The sequence below is a fragment of the Hyla sarda genome, chromosome 6 (assembly GCF_029499605.1).
Source record: "Hyla sarda isolate aHylSar1 chromosome 6, aHylSar1.hap1, whole genome shotgun sequence".
Lineage (NCBI taxonomy): Eukaryota > Metazoa > Chordata > Amphibia > Anura > Hylidae > Hyla > Hyla sarda.
Genome location: NC_079194.1, coordinates 142799958 through 142817696, shown reverse-complemented (window position 1 = coordinate 142817696; position 17739 = coordinate 142799958). Strand labels below are relative to the sequence as shown.

Below are 17739 nucleotides of genomic sequence, written 5' to 3'. Positions count from 1 at the left end.
AGTCACAATATGGAGCCCTCTACTGTTACAGTAGAGCGCTCTACAGTGTGACTGCTCTAACAGTAGAGGGCTCCATATTGTGACTGCTCTTACAGTAGAGAATTCCATAGTTTGACTGCTCTTACAAAAGAGGACTCCATAGTGTGACTGCTCTTACAAAAGAGGACTCCATAGTGTGACTGCTCTTACAGTAGAGCGCTCTACAGTGTGACTGCTCTAAGAGCAGTCACACTATGGAGTCCTCTTTTGTAAGAGCAGTCAAACTATGAAGTCCTCTTTTGAAAGAGCAGTCACACTATGGAGTCCTCTACTGTAAGAGCAGTCACACTATGGAGTCCTCTACTGTAAGAGCAGTCACACTATAGAGTCCTCTACTGTAAGAGCAGTCACACTATAGAGCTCTCTACTGTAAGAGCAGTCACACTATGGAGTCCTCTTTTGTAAGAGCAGTCACACTATGGAGTCCTCTACTGTAAGAGCAGTCACACTATAGAGTCCTCTACTGTAAGAGCAGTCACACTATAGAGCTCTCTACTGTAAGAGCAGTCACACTATAGAGTCCTCTACTGTAAGAGCAGTCACACTATAGAGCTCTTTACTGTAAGAGCAGTCACACTATGGAGTCCTCTATTGTAAGAGCAGTCACACTATGGAGTCCTCTACTGTAAGAGCAGTCACACTATGGAATTATCTACTGTAAGAGCAGTCACAATATGGAGCCCTCTACTGTCAGAGCAGTCACACTATGGAATTATCTACTGTAAGAGCAGTCACACTATGGAGCCCTCTACTGTCAGAGCAGTCACACTATGGAATTATCTACTGTAAGAGCAGTCACAATATGGAGCCCTCTACTGTTAGAGCAGTCACACTATGGAGTCCTCTTTTGTAAGAGCAGTCACACTATAGAGTCCTCTACTGTAAGAGCAGTCACACTATAGAGTCCTCTACTGTAAGAGCAGTCACACTATAGAGCTCTCTACTGTAAGAGCAGTCACACTATGGAATTCTCTACTGTAAGCAGTCACAATATGGAGCCCTCTACTGTTAGAGCAGTCACACTATGGAGTCCTCTACTGTAAGAGCAGTCACACTATGGAGTCCTCTACTGTAAGAGCAGTCACACTATAGAGCTCTCTACTGTAAGAGCAGTCACACTATGGAGTCCTCTTTTGTAAGAGCAGTCACACTATGGAGTCCTCTACTGTAAGAGCAGTCACACTATAGAGCTCTCTACTGTAAGAGCAGTCACACTATGGAGTCCTCTTTTGTAAGAGCAGTCACACTATGGAGTCCTCTACTGTAAGAGCAGTCACACTATAGAGCCCTCTATTGTAAGAGCAGTCACACTATGGAGTCCTCTATATTGTAAGAGCAGTCACAATATGGAGCCCTCTACTGTAAGAGCAGTCACACTATGGGGCTCTCTACTGTAAGAGCATTCACACTAGGGAATTCTCTACTGTAAGAGCAGTCACAATATGGAGCCCTCTACTGTTAGAGCAGTCACACTATGGAGTCCTCTACTGTAAGAGCAGTCACACTGTAGAGTGCTCTACTGTAAGAGCAGTCACACTATGGAGTCCTCTACTGTAAGAGCAGTCACACTATAGAGTCCTCTACTGTAAGAGCAGTCACACTATAGAGCTCTCTACTGTAAGAGCAGTCACACTATAGAGTCCTCTACTGTAAGAGCAGTCACACTATAGAGCTCTCTACTGTAAGAGCGGTCACACTATGGAGTCCTCTATTGTAAGAGCAGTCACACTATGGAGTCCTCTACTGTAAGAGCAGTCACACTATGGAATTATCTACTGTAAGAGCAGTCACAATATGGAGCCCTCTACTGTCAGAGCAGTCACACTATGGAATTATCTACTGTAAGAGCAGTCACACTATGGAGCCCTCTACTGTAAGAGCAGTCACACTATGGAGTCCTCTACTGTAAGAGCAGTCACACTATAGAGTCCTCTACTGTAAGAGCAGTCACACTATAGAGCTCTCTACTGTTAGAGCAGTCACACTATAGAGCTCTCTACTGTAAGAGCAGTCACACTATGGAGTCCTCTATTGTAAGAGCAGTCACACTATGGAATTCTCTACTGTAAGAGGAGTCACACTATGGGGCTCTCTACTGTAAGAGCATTCACACTAGGGAGCCCTCTACTGTAAGAGCAGTCACACTATGGAATTCTCTACTGTAAGCAGTCACAATATGGAGCCCTCTACTGTAAGAGCAGTCATACTATGGAGTCCTCTACTGTAAGAGCGGTCACACTATGGAGTCCTCTACTAAGAGCAGTCACATTATAGAGCAGTCACATTATAGAGCTCTCTACTGTAAGAGCAGTCACACTATGGAGTCCTCTTTTGTAAGAGCAGTCACACTATAGAGCCCTCTATTGTAAGAGCAGTCACACTATGGAGTCCTCTATATTGTAAGAGCAGTCACACTATGGAATTCTCTACTGTAAGAGGAGTCACACTATGGGGCTCTCTACTGTAAGAGCATTCACACTATGGAATTCTCTACTGTAAGAGCAGTCACAATATGGAGCCCTCTACTGTAAGAGCAGTCACACTATGGGGCTCTCTACTGTAAGAGCATTCACACTAGGGAGCCCTCTATTGTAAGAGCAGTCACACTATGGAGTCCTCTATTGTAAGAGCAGTCACACTATGGAATTCTCTACTGTAAGAGGAGTCACACTATGGGGCTCTCTACTGTAAGAGCATTCACACTAGGGAGCCCTCTACTGTAAGAGCAGTCACACTATGGAATTATCTACTGTAAGAGCAGTCACAATATGGAGCCCTCTACTGTAAGAGCAGTCACACTATGGAATTATCTACTGTAAGAGCAGTCACAATATGAAGCCCTCTACTGTAAGAACAGTCACACTATGGAGCTCTCTACTGTAAGAACAGTCACACTATGGAGCTCTCTACTGTAAGAGCAGTCACACTATGGAATTCTCTACTGTAAGAGCAGTCACACTATGGAATTCTCTACTGTAAGAGCAGTCACACTATGGAGCTCTCTACTGTAAGAGCTGTCACACTATGGAGCTCTCTACTGTAAGAGCTGTCACACTATGGAGTTCTCTACTGTAAGAGCTGTCACACTATGGAGTTCTCTACTGTAAGAGCAGTCACACTATGGAGTTCTCTACTGTAAAAGCAGTAACACTATGGAGTTCTCTACTGTAAATGCTGTCACACTATGGAGCTCTCTACTGTAAATTCTGTCACACTATGGAGCTCTCTACTGTAAGAGCTGTCACACTGGAGTTCTCTACTGTAAGAGCAGTCACACTATGGAGTTCTCTACTGTAAGAGCAGTCACACTATGGAGTTCTCTACTGTAAGAGCAGTCACACTATGGATTTCTCTACTGTAAGAGCTGTCACACTATGGAGTTCTCTACTGTAAGAGCAGTCACACTATGGAGTTCTCTACTGTAAGAGCTGTCACACTATGGAGTTCTCTACTGTATGAGCATTCCTACTATGACATTCCCTACTGATATAGCAGTCACACTATGGAACCCTTGTTGCTTTTATGTACAGAACACCCACTTGTATGTCTTTTTTTTCTGTGAATTTTGGGAGGGAGTGACATATATTGTATAAGTCAAATGATGCATATTAAAACAAAAGGTTATTATTTTCCATGCCGCTACCACTCCTACCACTTGAGGGACACGAGTCCTGTACTCTAACGCTGCACAATTAACCGAATAAAAAAGGTGAATCCATTGTCCATCGTCCTAGAGTCAACGCTTCCTATACCCTCCTCTAGAGGGCAGTGTGACCCACTTAATAGCGCAGGCATACATGTAATCTATGGAGCCATCATGTGCCTGTCAAACATGTGTAGAAGCACCAGATTTCAGACCGGGTTTCTACTAAATTATTAATGTCTCATAAATAAATGCTTTAATTTTCTACTGTTCACTCAATAATTGGAAAATTGGAACATTTTGGAAAGACCTTATTTTATGTTTAACTTCTATGATATGACAAGACTTTGGAGAGATATATATTTTTAGTATGTGTATTCATGCATTGTTGTTTGAGCCTAAACTATTGGAGAGATTTATCAAAACCTGTGCATATGAAGAGTGGGGCAGTTGCCCATAGCAAACAATCATCACTTCTTTTATTTTTAAAAAGGCCTCTGAAAAATTAAAGATACAATCTGATAGGTTGCTATGAGCAACTTCTCCAGTTTTCCTCTACACAGGTTTTGATAAATAAAAAAAAAACCTGAAAGAATATTTCATTGTCTGGTTAAAGTAGTAAAGATGCTGAATTTCTCCTATCTTTTAGATAAGCTCTGCTTCAACACCTTTTTCAACTATGATGACATGCAAGAGATCACTAAGCATTTTGTTGTGTGTCATGTTGATGCTCCAGGTCAGCAGGTGGGGGCTTCCCAGTTCCCCCAAGGGTAAGTAACACCCACTGTACCTCACCATAATGCAGTCACTTAGTAACGTTAACTCCAGTTGATTACCTATCCCCTGTCTAGTTACCAGTATCCCACTATGGAGAACCTGGCAGCCATGTTACCCAGTGTCCTGCAACACTTTGGGTAAGTTCTATACATTTGCATGTAGCCTGTGTCATGTAACTATATGCAGCTATCACGTAAGCTATGAGAATGGTTGTGTTTTAGGACTGACCTAATACCCATGGTTCTTTATGTGAGCTCTGATTACAAAGGCATCATCAGACCTCACATAAGTGACCATGGACATGTGCTCAGACCCCACAACCTTAAACATGATCATATATATGTGAATAGACTTTACATACATGCTGTTTCTTACTGTGCTTCACAGCTTCCAGACAATCATTGGGATTGGAGTTGGAGCTGGATCTTATGTTCTTGCAAAGTTTGCTGTAAGTCCGCCATGATTATGTTCTGAAGAGTAAAACAAACCACAAGTAACATGTATACAACGTGCCCTCTTTTGGAGCTCTCTTATGTCCAGCTAAGCTGATTTAATGCTTTTATTATTATTCTTTTTTTTTTTCCTGCAGCTGATTTTCCCAGAGATGGTGGAAGGATTGGTGCTGGTGAACATTGATCCCAATGGAAAAGGCTGGATTGACTGGGCGGCCTCTAAGGTATGGCAGGGATGAGTAACATGTTACAGCCTACTGTGCCACCATTTCAGACTTGTTCCTTTTTTTTTAGCACCCCAACTTTTAAAGGGGTACTCCAGTGGAAAACAATTTTTCTGATCAACTGGTACCAGAAAGTTAAACAGATTTGTAAAATACTTCTATTTAAAAATATTAATCCTTCCAGTACTTATCAGCTACTGTATTCTCCAGAGGAAGTTGAGTTGTTGTTTTCTGTCTGACTACAGTGCTCTCTGCTGACACCTCTGTCCATGTCAGGAATGTTCCAGAGCAGGAGAGGTTTGCTATGGGGATTTGTTCCTGCTCTGGATAGTTCCTGACATGGACAGAGGTGTCAGCAGAAAGCAGTGTGCTCAGACTGGAAAGAACTACAGAACTTCCTCTGCAGCATAAAGCAGCTTATAAGTACTGGAAGGATTAAGATTTTTAAATAGAAGTAATTTACAAATCTCTTAAAATGTTTGGCACTAGTTGATTTAAAAAAAATTGTTTTCCACCAGAGTACCCCTTTAAGTACAAGCACCTGAGCCAGATGTCATAGAATTATAAATAGCATGTACAGTCATGGCCGTAAATGTTGGCACCCTTGAAATTTCTCTACAAAATAAAGTATTTCTCACAGAAAAGGATTGCAGTAACACATGTTTTGCTATACACGTTTATTCCCTTTGTGTGTTTTGGAACTAAACCAAAAAAAGGGAGGAAAAAAGCAAATTGTACATAATGTCACACCAAACTCCAAAAATGGTCTGGACAAAATTATTGCCACCCATTCAAAATTGTGGAAAAATACGATTGTTTCAAGCATGTGATGCTCCTTTAAACTCACCTGCAGCAAGTAACAGGTGTGGGCAATATCTGCTTTTTATCTGCTTTCAATGTGGTATATTTATAAGTTCACTTAGTCTTTGCATTGTGTGTCTGTGTGTGCCACACTAAACATGGACAACAGAAAGAGGAGAAGAGAACTGTCTGAGGACTTGTAACCTTGAGATTGTTGATATTTTCCCACAATTTTTGGTTCTCAAGTCCATCTTCAGAGATCAAGATTTGCCTTTGTCCACAATGCGCAACATTATCAAGAAGTTTGCAAACCATGGCACTGTAGCTAATCTCCCTGGGCATGGAAAGAGAGAAAAATTGATTAAAGGTGTCAACGCAGGATAGTCCGGATGGTGGATAAGCAGCCCCAAACAAGTTCCAAAGATATTCAAGCTGTCCTGCAGGCTCAGGGAGCATCAGTGTCAGCACGAACTATCCGTCGACATTTAAATGAAATGAAACGCTATGGTAGGGACCCAGGAGGACCCCACTGCTGAGACAGAGACATAAAAAAGCAAGACTACATTTTGCCAAAATGAACTTGAGGAAGCCAAAATCCTTCTGGGAAAACGTCTTGTGGACAGATGAGACCAAGATAGAGCTTTTTGGTAAAGCACATCATTCTTCTGTTTACTGAAAACAGAATGAAGCCTACAAAGAAAAGAAAAGCAAGGTATGATGAAATCTGAGGATTACCAATGGATTTTGGGTCGCACTGTACAGCCTAGTGTCAGAAAGCTGGGTTTGCATTCTAGATCTTGGGTCTTCCAGCAGGACAATGACCCCAAACATACGTCAAAAAGCACCAGAACTCTCCAGCGCTTTGTTGCCATCCATTTCTTGAAGTGGCCAGCAATGAGTCCAGATCTAAATCCCATTGAACACCTGTGGAGAGATCTTAAAATTGCTGTTGGGAGAAGGCGTCCTTCCAATAAGAGAGACCTGGAGCAGTTTGCAAAGGAAGAGTGGTCCAACATTCCTGCTGAGAGGTGTAGGAAACTTATTGATGGTTATAGGAAGCCACTGATTTGTTATTTTTTCTAAAGGGTGTGCACCTAAATATTAAGTTAAGGGTGCCAATAATTTTGTCCAGCCCATTTTTGGAGTTTGGGGTGACATTTATGTCCAATTTGCCTTTTTTCCTCCCTTTTTAGGTTTAGTTCCTATACACACAAAGGGAATAAATATGTGTATAGCAAAACATGTGTTACTGCAATCCTTTTCTGTGAGAAATTCTTTATTTTCTTGAAAAATTTCAGGGGTGCCAACATTTATGGCCATGACTGTATGTGACCTCTGAACCTCCTCAATATAACATTTTATCCCCTCCCCCCTATACCACATTCTGATGTATTGCCATTTTCTCAACACAGCTGTCTGGACTGACAAGTTCTCTTCCGGACACCGTGCTTTCTCATCTCTTCAGTCAGGTACCATTACTCTGCATCACACAACAAGCGGGTAACATTATGGCTCCCACTAGGTATCCTGCTCCCTTTTTACAAGTCATAGTATGGCTGGCGCTGGGACTTTGTTCCCCTATACTGGTACAGGACCCTGCTTCCCTGTAAAGGCAACACTTTAACTATACATGGGAGTAGGGTCCCTAGTGGTAGCTACCCTGTAGAGGTAACAATTTGGCTGCAACTAGGGACCCTACTGTCCTGTAGAGGTAACCATTTGACTGCCATTAGGGACACTGCTTCCCTGTAGAGGTAACACTATGGCTGCCACTAGGTCAGGGGCACATCCAGAGTCTTGTGAGCCGGCACTATTGGAATATTTTGTGTTGGCGGACAGAAAATAAGGTGTTTCTTACAAGTACGTAATGCTGCCAGTTAGGTAGTGTCCCCCAGGTAGGTAGTACCCCATGTAGGTAATGCCCCCAGTAGGTAGTGGCCCCTAGTAGGTCATGCCCCCTGTAGGTAAATCCCACAGATAGCCTCTCCCCTGTATGAAAACCGCTATATAGATAGTAGGTATGCCCCCCTATTAGCTTAGTAGTTAGCGCCATATTAGCTAGGCAGGTACGTAGTACCCCACATTGGCTAGGCAGCAGATGTTCCCCCACAATAGGCTAGGCAATTGCCCCGTTGCTTCCCCTGGATCCGCCACTGGACTAGGGACACTAGAGTGCATGTTGCCCTTGGACTTGTGCTTCTGTTGCTTTACTTGTTTTTTCAGCATGTTATAATATCTGTAAATGTTTGAAGTCCAGTGTTTGTGGTAGACAGAGCCCTCTAGTGTTGACCTATGCTATGCTGTCAGCCGGGAAACAATGCTGCCCTTTGTGGTGACTTTTGTCTCTTGCCTCAGGAGGAGCTGATGAATAACACAGAGCTGGTGCAGAATTACCGCCAGCAGATCAGTAGTTGTGTGAACCAGAGCAACCTGCAGCTCTTCTGGAACATGTACAACAGGTGAGAGGCTTCTTGTGCCATAAACCATGATAAAGGTGGGGTGGGGCTCTTGGTCATACATGACATGGCTCATGATGAGCTGTGTTGTACGTGTCACATAGTTTGTGCTGCTTATTAGGTCCAATATAATTTACCTATGTTATAACCTGTTCTTATAGGACATCTTGTATCTTATGAGTGTTTCTTATCTTTAGTCGAAGAGATTTAGAAATGAATCGTCCCGGGACTGTTCCAAACGCCAAGACTCTGAGGTAAATCATTGTATGTAATAAACCACACAAAGGCACCCCACTATTGCATACAAAAAACATAATGGGTCTTTAGCTATCAAGGAGGGGCTAAGTGTTGGCTGCCATATTTACCTCTGATGTGACTTGTTCTCCTCGCAGGGCTCCAGTGATGCTGGTTGTTGGAGATAATTCCCCGGCTGAAGACAGCGTGGTTAGTCTGTTTTTCTGTAGCTGGTAAGGTGGTTGAAGTGTAAAAATGGGACCGCTTTAGTCACACTGTAGGATGAACCAGATCTCCACTAACATCATTCTTCAGTGGGTCATAGGATGCCCTAGCTGTATTCTTCATAACTAGATCACTTGTTATTATATTGTTTTTGTTTCCTTTTTTTGCTTTTAGGTGTATTTTTAACTGTAAGGTATTATCAGATCTTTAGTATGTTATGCTGGATTACCAGGTCCGTAGACTGTTTTTTAATTTATCTGAAGGCCTGATCACTTTGAAGCAGATCTCTAATGACCATGGTCTCTTATAATGTATATACTTAAGACTAGGGCTGCACGGTGACATGTGTCGTGCAACAGTAAATGCCATTTTAGGGCCAAAATTGCCCTGTAAAATATGGCCAGTGATCAGCCAAAGGGATATGTGACCAATGAATGAATGAATGAAGCCACTGTCCGTGCGAACAATACAGCGATCACCACCCCCGCACAGTGATAAAGCCTTTTAATAGGCTCTTTACACAAGCACATGAGCTTACGTAAAGATTGCAGTTGCATTGTAGTCATGTTATGTTGCAACTCAACACCATTTACTAACATTATGTGCAACGTTGCAGTGTGTTGCATTACCAAAGTCGTGATGTAGCCCTCTCACACGTATAAGGATAGACCCCAAAGAAACCCTTAACTAAGGACCCCCCTAATTAATAAAACGTAACTTTTATTGATCATTAAAATATCTTGTGCACTGTTCTCGATTACTACTAACTTGAGTTGCACATTTACAATCTGATGTTTAGTCCCTTGTAGGACTTATTATATTCCTTTCCCAACAATTATTGTTTATTTTGTATAGATGGACCAACTGACAATAGTGACGCCCTAAAACTGTCACACCATCCTCCCTGACGTTTTGCCAGTGTAATCTGGCTTTATCAAAGGCCTCTAGCTATGCCTTTTATCAAGTGAGCCACAAAAACGGTCTAAAGCTCATAAATGTGTCTCTAACCTGATGTATAGACATGCACCAAATTGTAGCACATTTTACAACAAAGTCTAAGAGCATAGCTTTAATAATATTGCTCCATCTTATATAAACTTGTTATACATTGCTATTCCTTATTGACTTCTGTTTAACTGACAGGTTGAATGTAACTCTAAGCTTGATCCAACAACCACAACATTCCTGAAGGTACGGTCATCCATCCTTCTCTACCTCTCCTGTCTGGTATCCTCTTTTGTGTTCTCCTTTTTCTCTCCTTAGCATGTGGCCTTCTCTCCCTCTTGTGTCTAATCTCTCCTTTCTGTATGTGATCTTCTCTACCTCTAATGTCTGGTCCTCTTGTTTTTCTTCTGTACCTTGCATCATCTTTTTTTGTATGCAGCCTCCTCTACTTCTCTCTCCTATTTTTGTTGTTGGCCTTTTCTTCTATCTACAGTATCATATTCTTGTATGCTCTCCTTTAGAGATGGGAAGGCTTGGGGAAAGAAGGAAAGAAACAGAAAAATATGGGGGGGAGGGGGGGGGGGTTGTTTTTTTTCTCCAACACTTCCCCCCCCCCCCCCCCCCCCTGGAAGTATTTAAAAAAAAATAATAATAATAATAATTGAGCATGGAATATGTTCTTTTATAAGGATAAAAATATCATTATATCATAAAAGACATTTATGAATCCTTGCAAGTTCTCCTATATATATAATTTTAAAGGGGTTGTCTGGCAAAATATATGTATTTTTTAATTAGGCACGGGTTGCTGCAATTAAAATAATACATTTTGACTTACCTTGTGCCGTCGCATTCTCCAATGCGGTCTTCTTCCTGCTTCAGGGGGTCGACGCACTGCAGCTCAGCTAATTGCCAGTCTCAGCATTGTCCTTCCTCGGCTGGTGATGGGCTTAGCGGCAGTGTGTTGTATCATCACATCACTTCGGCCAGTATTTAGCGGAGCAGCAGTGTGATGTGCCGACCCCCAGAAACAGGAAGAAGACTGCACCTGAAGGAGGCATCAGGGGGAGCAGCAGAAGGTAAGTCAGTTTATTATTTTAAATGCTGCAGCTTGTGCATAATGAAAGAGAAAAGTTTTTACCTGATAAGCCATTTTAAGCTGTACTTTTATTTCAAGCATATGACCTTTTATATTTACTGAATTTTATGTTCCCAGTGTAACAAAATTATTTTTAATTTGTAAAACTACTCCTTTCTGCATAACTGTAAAATTTTTCTGAAAATTTCATCCCCCCCCCACGAAATAACAGAACAAAACAGTGTTTTTTTCTGTTTAAAATGGGATTAAAATTTCTGGATATTTTACACATCTGGTCTCCTATGCTTGTATGTTGCCTTTTCTTGTTAAAGGGATAATCCACAGATTTTTTTTTTCAACACTTTAAATAGAAAAATATCAAACTTCACCTTCCACTGCTCCCCTGTTGCGCCGATCTTACTGTCCCGTGTTCTGGAGCCAGTCACATCAGGCTGCGCTAAGCTTATTGCTGGCCGCAGTGATGTCCCGCCTCAGCTGGTGATACCGTGAGCGACCGTAGTATGTAACAGGCCGAGCCCCACCCTTCTTCCAGTTGCCCTGGCCCATTACATGACACTTCCGCTCAGCCTATCATCTGCCAAGGTTGATTGGCGTACATTGCTGCGGCCAGCGATAAGCTTAGCGCAGTCTGACGTGACAAGCCCCAGAATGCGGAAGAAGATTGGGGACTAGAAGACGGGTGAGTGGATAACGTGTTGGGGGAGTGGCAGAAGGAGAGTTAAAGTTTGTTATTTTTCTTTTTGCAGCCTAAGCAGAATGGGGAAAAAATAAAAAAAATCTGTGGATAACCCCTTAAAGTCTTCTTTCTTTGAATATGACCTCTTCTTCATACTGTCTGGTCTCTTCTCCTGGTATGTGGCCTTTTTCCTTGTATGTAGTGTCTTCTTTTGTTTGGTCACTTTGTATGTGGTCTCCTGGTCTTCTTGTTTGTGGCCTCTTCTCTTAGTGTTAAAGGCCCCTTTATTTGGTTCTAGTCTACCCTCAAATGTCATATATTCAATGAAAGGAAGATGAAAATAGACTGACTATTGCAGGGCAAGAAAGCAGTTGTTAGGAAGAAGGTGGAATAATGTTACTTTCTTCAGCATCAATCTTTGGTCAATTTCTCCTTCCCAAATTTCTATTAATTTCTTCTTCTTGCATCTTGTCCCTCCCAGATGGCAGACTCTGGAGGACTTCCTCAGGTTACCCAGGTATCTATGATTCATCCTACTTGACTCTGTACCAACATTCTATATCTCCACCTTCTTGTGCACCCTGTCATTCTGTTCACATCTGTATCAATCACTTCCATAAGGGGCCCTGCTATGCAGCAGTGCAAGCCACGGGTTCAGTTTCTCTTGGATCCTAATGTAGATAAGTACTTGTTGTTATGGCCTATACAACCAGTAACACTTTTGAAGAATGTGGGGACACAACATTTGGTGCTGTGCCCCATTATGCTTGCACTCTATGTTGCGGATATATCTGCATTTACTGCTGCTTACCTATAGCAGGCCTGTTCACTTCAATAAACCAAATATAGCCTACTAGTGATTATGTCCAGTCCATCTTCTGAATGTAAACTTTTCTTTTGCAAAACTCAAAAGCGGGTCCTGCTGTTCTGGAATGAGCATAGTCACTAGTAGCCTACATTTGGTAATCAATTTTTTAATTTTTTTCAGATCAACTGGCGCCAAAAAGTTAAACAGATTTGTAAATTACGTCTATATAAAAATCGTAATCCTTCCAGTACTTATCAGCTTCTGTATACTACAGAGGAAGTTGCATGGTTCTTTTTTTGTCTGACCACAGCTCCGTGTCAGGAACTGTCCAGAGAAGAAGCAAATCCTCACAGCAAACCTTTCATGCTCTGGACAGTACCTGACACGGACAGAGATGTTTTCCACTGGAGTACCCTTTTAAAGGGGTATTTCCATCAGGGACATTTAAACATATGCCATTCATGTCTGATAAATGCAGGTCCTTCCTCTGGGACCCACACAGTTCTTAAGATTTAGGACCCTTTCTGGCCTGTGTGCAGCCACTAATGTTGAGCGCGAATATTCAAAATGCAAATTTTTATCGCGAATATCAGCACTTTGTGATTTTGCGAATATTTAGAATATAGCGATATATATTCGTAATGACGAATATTCATATATTTTTTTTATTCACAGTACACATCACAACAATGATGTGTACTGTTCAAAAATAAGTGCTCCAATTTTATTTACTGAGTGTCTGTGGGGAGCATGAATATTTCGTATATGCAAATATTTGCGAATATCAGCACTTCCAGAGGACACTGATCCCTCCCTTCTTTTAGGTGAAAGATATAATCGCGCATGCGCACTATTCGAATCTCATTATGAATTTTCGCATGGGAAAAAAAGGGAATGAAAATAGCGAATATGCAAATTTCGCGTACATAGGACGAATATTCGTCCATACATTAGCGAAATATCGTGAATTCGAATATGTCTCCTGCCGCTTATCACTAGCAGCCACTGAGGTGGTCAGGAAGCTAAAGACAGCCTCTTAACTATATGTAAACTGTAAAACAGCCTGTGTATATAGGCTGTTGCATGAAACAGTCTGCTCAGTTGTTTTTGGCTTTTGGTGGTTACAAGCAGGCTGAATGGGGTTGGAGAGCCCACAATCTCGTGACCAGTACAGGGGTCTGGAGTTTTATGACATATTCTGTACGTATGCCATGAATGTGCAGATGTGAGTACCCATGATACATCAGCAAACCTTTTTGCCAGTAGCCTCTCTTATACTGGAGACATAGAGCAAACCAACAATTTGTCTCTTGTGGTCGTTCCATATTAGCCTCCTCTATGAGTGCCAAAGATGTGAGCAACAGAAGAAAAGAGAAAGCAGAGTAATTTGGCACAAAACTTGGATCTATTACTCTGCACATATTCTCATAGGAGAGTCATCACTCATAACATGTCTCTTGTGCTGATGTTTTATACTTGGAAGAAAGAAGAAACAGAGGAGATATGATAGAAACTTTTAAATACATAAATGGAATCAACACGGTAAAGGAGAAGAGTATATGTAAAAGAATAGAATAATGTTACATAGTTTTAAATTAGAGGGTAAATGTTTCTGCAGTGATATCAGGAAGTATTACTTTACTGAGAGAGTAGTGGATGCTTGGAATAGCCTTCCTGCAGAAGTCCTAGCTACAGGGCCAGGATTCATTCAAAAGATTGGGCAGACTAGATGGTCTAAATGGTTCTAATCTGCCGACACATTCTGTGTTACACATCGGTTATGCTCATTAACTTCTTTACAATTGTGATGTCATGTCTATAAATGATAGAAAGTGACATTCATGAGAGCACTGATAACAATGGATTATATCTGTTTACAGCCCGGGAAGCTGACAGAAGCTTTTAAATATTTCCTTCAAGGAATGGGATACAGTAAGTAAAGCTCTGTCAAATAGCGGCCTCTGGCGTTTCGGTGTCTGAAGGGTGATGGCTCTTGGCGTGTGGGTCTCTGGAGGTTTGCAGCCTATAACGTATGGGTCTCTAGAGGGTGGCAGCCCCTGGTGTGTGGGTCTGTAGGGTGCCAGCCCAGGCTGTTTGATTTTCTGGAGGGTGGTGGCTCCTGGCATGTGGCCCCTGTTGTGTGGGTCTCTCGAGGGTGGCAGCCCCTAAAGTGTGGGTCTCTAGGTGGGTGGCTCAATCAGAACATGTTTCTCCAGGCTTTTGAGGATAATCCTCTTCATCTGACTCCTCACTGTGTATTTCACCTCTGTGTCTTACCCCTTTCTTTATCTTGCCCCTTCGCTCTGTCTCTTCCTATGTGCTCACTCAGACTTCACTCCACTTCTCTAAAATCTCTGATGGACCCTCTGTATTTGTTTTATGGTGATAACATATTAGTATCTGTTGTCTCAATGTCACATTTCTGTGTCTCTCCCCTCCCCCTTTCATCACCTTCCACTGAACTCTTTGCACCCTTTCCCTGCTTTCTCCCTCTTCCCTTCCTCGTCTTTTCCCCCCAGTTGCCTCCTTGAAGGATCGGAGACAGAGTGCCAGTGCAGGTATCCCGTCACACCATATGCTGAATGCGTTCACCCCTTGTACAGATTGCATGCTCCCCAGTCCACAGTGTATAACCTCTGAATGCTCTGCCTGGGCTGCTCTTCCCTTCCAAGAAGTAGATTATTCCAGCTGCTTTGTGTTCTCCAGTATGAGACTTTCTGCACCATATGCTTATATCACACACACTCTATCAATTTACTCCACACATGTATTGAAATTTTCAGAGTGACCTGTAGGCCCCACATGACCTCTTCCTCCGACACTGTCTGCTCACTGCAATAAAACATGAAGCAGTGTTAAAGCTCTGTACACAAGGCTAGATTGTATTTGCCCAGTGGATGCCAAAAGAACACTTTTTTTGGTTTCTGTTGGAGGTATAGGGAGTATCTCACAGCACATAGGTTGTGCTTGTACCACTTTTGGTGCGTACATTCAGATTAAACTTATTTGGCATAATGTGTTGCTCAGGTATCACTAAGGTGGTGTTTCATACAGTAAGTCTGTAGGTAAACTACATTATTCATCTGTGATCAGTGAGTTACCATAGTGTAGCTCCGCTACATCTTAATATCAGCTACATACCATACAGACACCTTCACAAACATGTTGCTCAATGACTAGAACACCCACATAAAAGATTCCTTCTTCTCCTGAACTGTACCAAAGTTCCTGATCTAACTTTCATTGGTGGACCGCCTCCATATTACAATGGCTGGAGTCTCCAGAGGTCTTTGAAACTTGGGATAAGCTGGGATGGTTCTCACTTCACACAAAGCTCCTTGAGAATATGGCCTTAAGTTGTGAAACTGGTACATAAAGTAAAGGACTATAAATCCTAATATGAGCCATAGACTATGGGGTCATATATCAGCCTTTTGCACTCCAAGTCCCAACCCAGCCATTGCTTTCCCACAGTCCTGCATGGGAGGTTAAAGCCTTAAGCCTGTTCCTTTGTACCAGATCTATCCTGTTACCAGCGCTGTGTAGTTCATGTTTCTGCTACCGGATGGAGTTTTACCTCAGATTTGCTCTTTGTGAATGCTTGGCTGCTGCTTCTGAATGTGACTTGGTTACTCTTTTTTTTTGTTTCCACAGTGCCCTCAGCCAGTATGACCCGACTTGCCCGATCTCGCACAGCGTCCCTCACCAGCGCCAGTTCTGTGGATGGAAGTCGCCCCAGGCCTTGCACTCAATCAGAAAGCAGTGAGGGCATTGGTCAGATTAACCACACCATGGAAGTGTCCTGCTGAAAACCCTTGGAGCAGCACATTATTACTCCCTTCTCCCCTCTTCTAGCCCACTCATTACCCATCTCTTCTTTACTGGTTTCTCTTCCTGCACCCCACCCCTTTAAACAGCGTCTGGCGTTTTTTGGGGATCCAAATACCAGAGTGACAGTAGTTAATCATCATCTGGTGTGTGCTCTTCCCGCTCCCCTGTGACTGGATGTGAGACGGGGGTAACGTCAGATAGTGATTGGATCAGTGGTGACTGTGAAGAATTAGGAGAGGTACCTTGTTCAGTGGTGGTAGCAATCCTTCCTCTGGCTGCAGTCAGGTGCTCTGGCTAGCAGTGATGGGAAGGACTTTGCTATAACCAAACAAAATTTGGTCCAACAATGGTAGAATGTGGTGTAGAAGACCATTCTATCATGCTCACCAACCCAACTGTGGTCAAAGAATAGCAGCCGATACCAAGTTATGTGAAATTTGTATTATAAAGAGAGGAGATAACTGGACGTGGTGTGATCATTCAGTAAAGGCAAAATATCATACTAGAGAATCAAGTTAAGCTGATCTGGATGACCTTAATAAATAAGGGTATCCTATAAGGTGGATGACTTCAGGGGATCCTACAGAGAGCTGTTCCTGATTACGAAGGGATCCATGATTGGATTAGCACAGAGTGTGACTTGTGCATGTAGATGCCATACTCCAAATTTCAGTAAGAAACGAATTAAGGCTTCTCCATTGACAGTGGAGCGCGGCTCAGCTAGACGATGTATCCTGTGCTGGTGAATGTTTGTGAGATAAGCGGAGTGTGTGAGGGGCCCGTCCCTGTGTCCATCAAACCAATCTCCTGTTTTAAAGTTGTGTCCTGTCTCCTGCGTTCCGTCATCTTGATGTCTCCCTCTCCCCATCTGCGTCTTCTGCCAGTCTCTCCATCCTTGGTTGTGAGACATCACTCCCTGGTTACTGTCACCTGGAGGGTAATGAATCCTGTCTGTGTGCGCGGTGACTCTATACTCATATGTTCTAGTTAAAGATCTGTGTTTATTGTGGCGGTGGATGCTTGTAGCTGCGATTAAGCCATCAGTACAATTACTTCATGATAGTAAAGAATGAATTCAACAAACCTCAATAAAATAGTAAATCTGTGCAGTCTGTTGTGTCTGAAGTTACTTTGCCCTGGAACTTCCATTACAGGGCCACTGTGCCCACCACATTGTATGGTCTTTTGAGGAATTTCATCACACGGTTGTGACCAGTTCACAGTTATTCTTATAAAATTGATACTGCGCAGGGATGACAAGCTGCATAATTTCTTTCTTAGTGTACTCTCTTCAGGTCACAACACCTCCCCGTAGCACCTAAATAAGCTACAAGAAAGGTGCAGAGAAATCTTTTATCAGTATTTCATTAATTTAAATGGGTGCAGAGTCTAGAGGCTGGGGAAGGGGGTGGAGATTTATTAAAACCTGTGTACAGGAAGAGTGGTACAGTTGCCCATGACAACCAGATTTCTTTTTTTTTTTTTTTTAAACCTGTGAAAAATGAAAGCAGCAATCTGATGATTGGTTG

At 42.4% G+C, this 17739-nt stretch overlaps 1 protein-coding gene across 8 annotated transcripts in view; it reads left to right on the top strand.

Annotated features, from left to right (window-relative positions):
• The window catches only part of NDRG4 (NDRG family member 4), an 86051-nt gene extending 68735 nt beyond the window's left edge, over positions 1–17316 (top strand). For 7 of the 8 annotated variants that reach the window (XM_056525377.1, XM_056525383.1, XM_056525382.1 and 4 more), the window contains 13 exons: positions 4332–4452; positions 4534–4596; positions 4847–4907; positions 5049–5135; positions 7349–7405; positions 8292–8395; positions 8590–8646; positions 8785–8836; positions 9995–10042; positions 12053–12088; positions 14260–14311; positions 14899–14937; positions 16034–17316. In XM_056525377.1, the coding sequence (XP_056381352.1) occupies positions 4332–4452; positions 4534–4596; positions 4847–4907; positions 5049–5135; positions 7349–7405; positions 8292–8395; positions 8590–8646; positions 8785–8836; positions 9995–10042; positions 12053–12088; positions 14260–14311; positions 14899–14937; positions 16034–16188 (932 nt within the window). In that variant the 3' untranslated portion in view covers positions 16189–17316. The remainder of the gene's footprint in view (positions 1–4331; positions 4453–4533; positions 4597–4846; positions 4908–5048; positions 5136–7348; positions 7406–8291; positions 8396–8589; positions 8647–8784; positions 8837–9994; positions 10043–12052; positions 12089–14259; positions 14312–14898; positions 14938–16033) is intronic. The other variant, XM_056525379.1, reaches the window with a different exon arrangement.
• Positions 17317–17739: the final 423 nt, after the last annotated feature.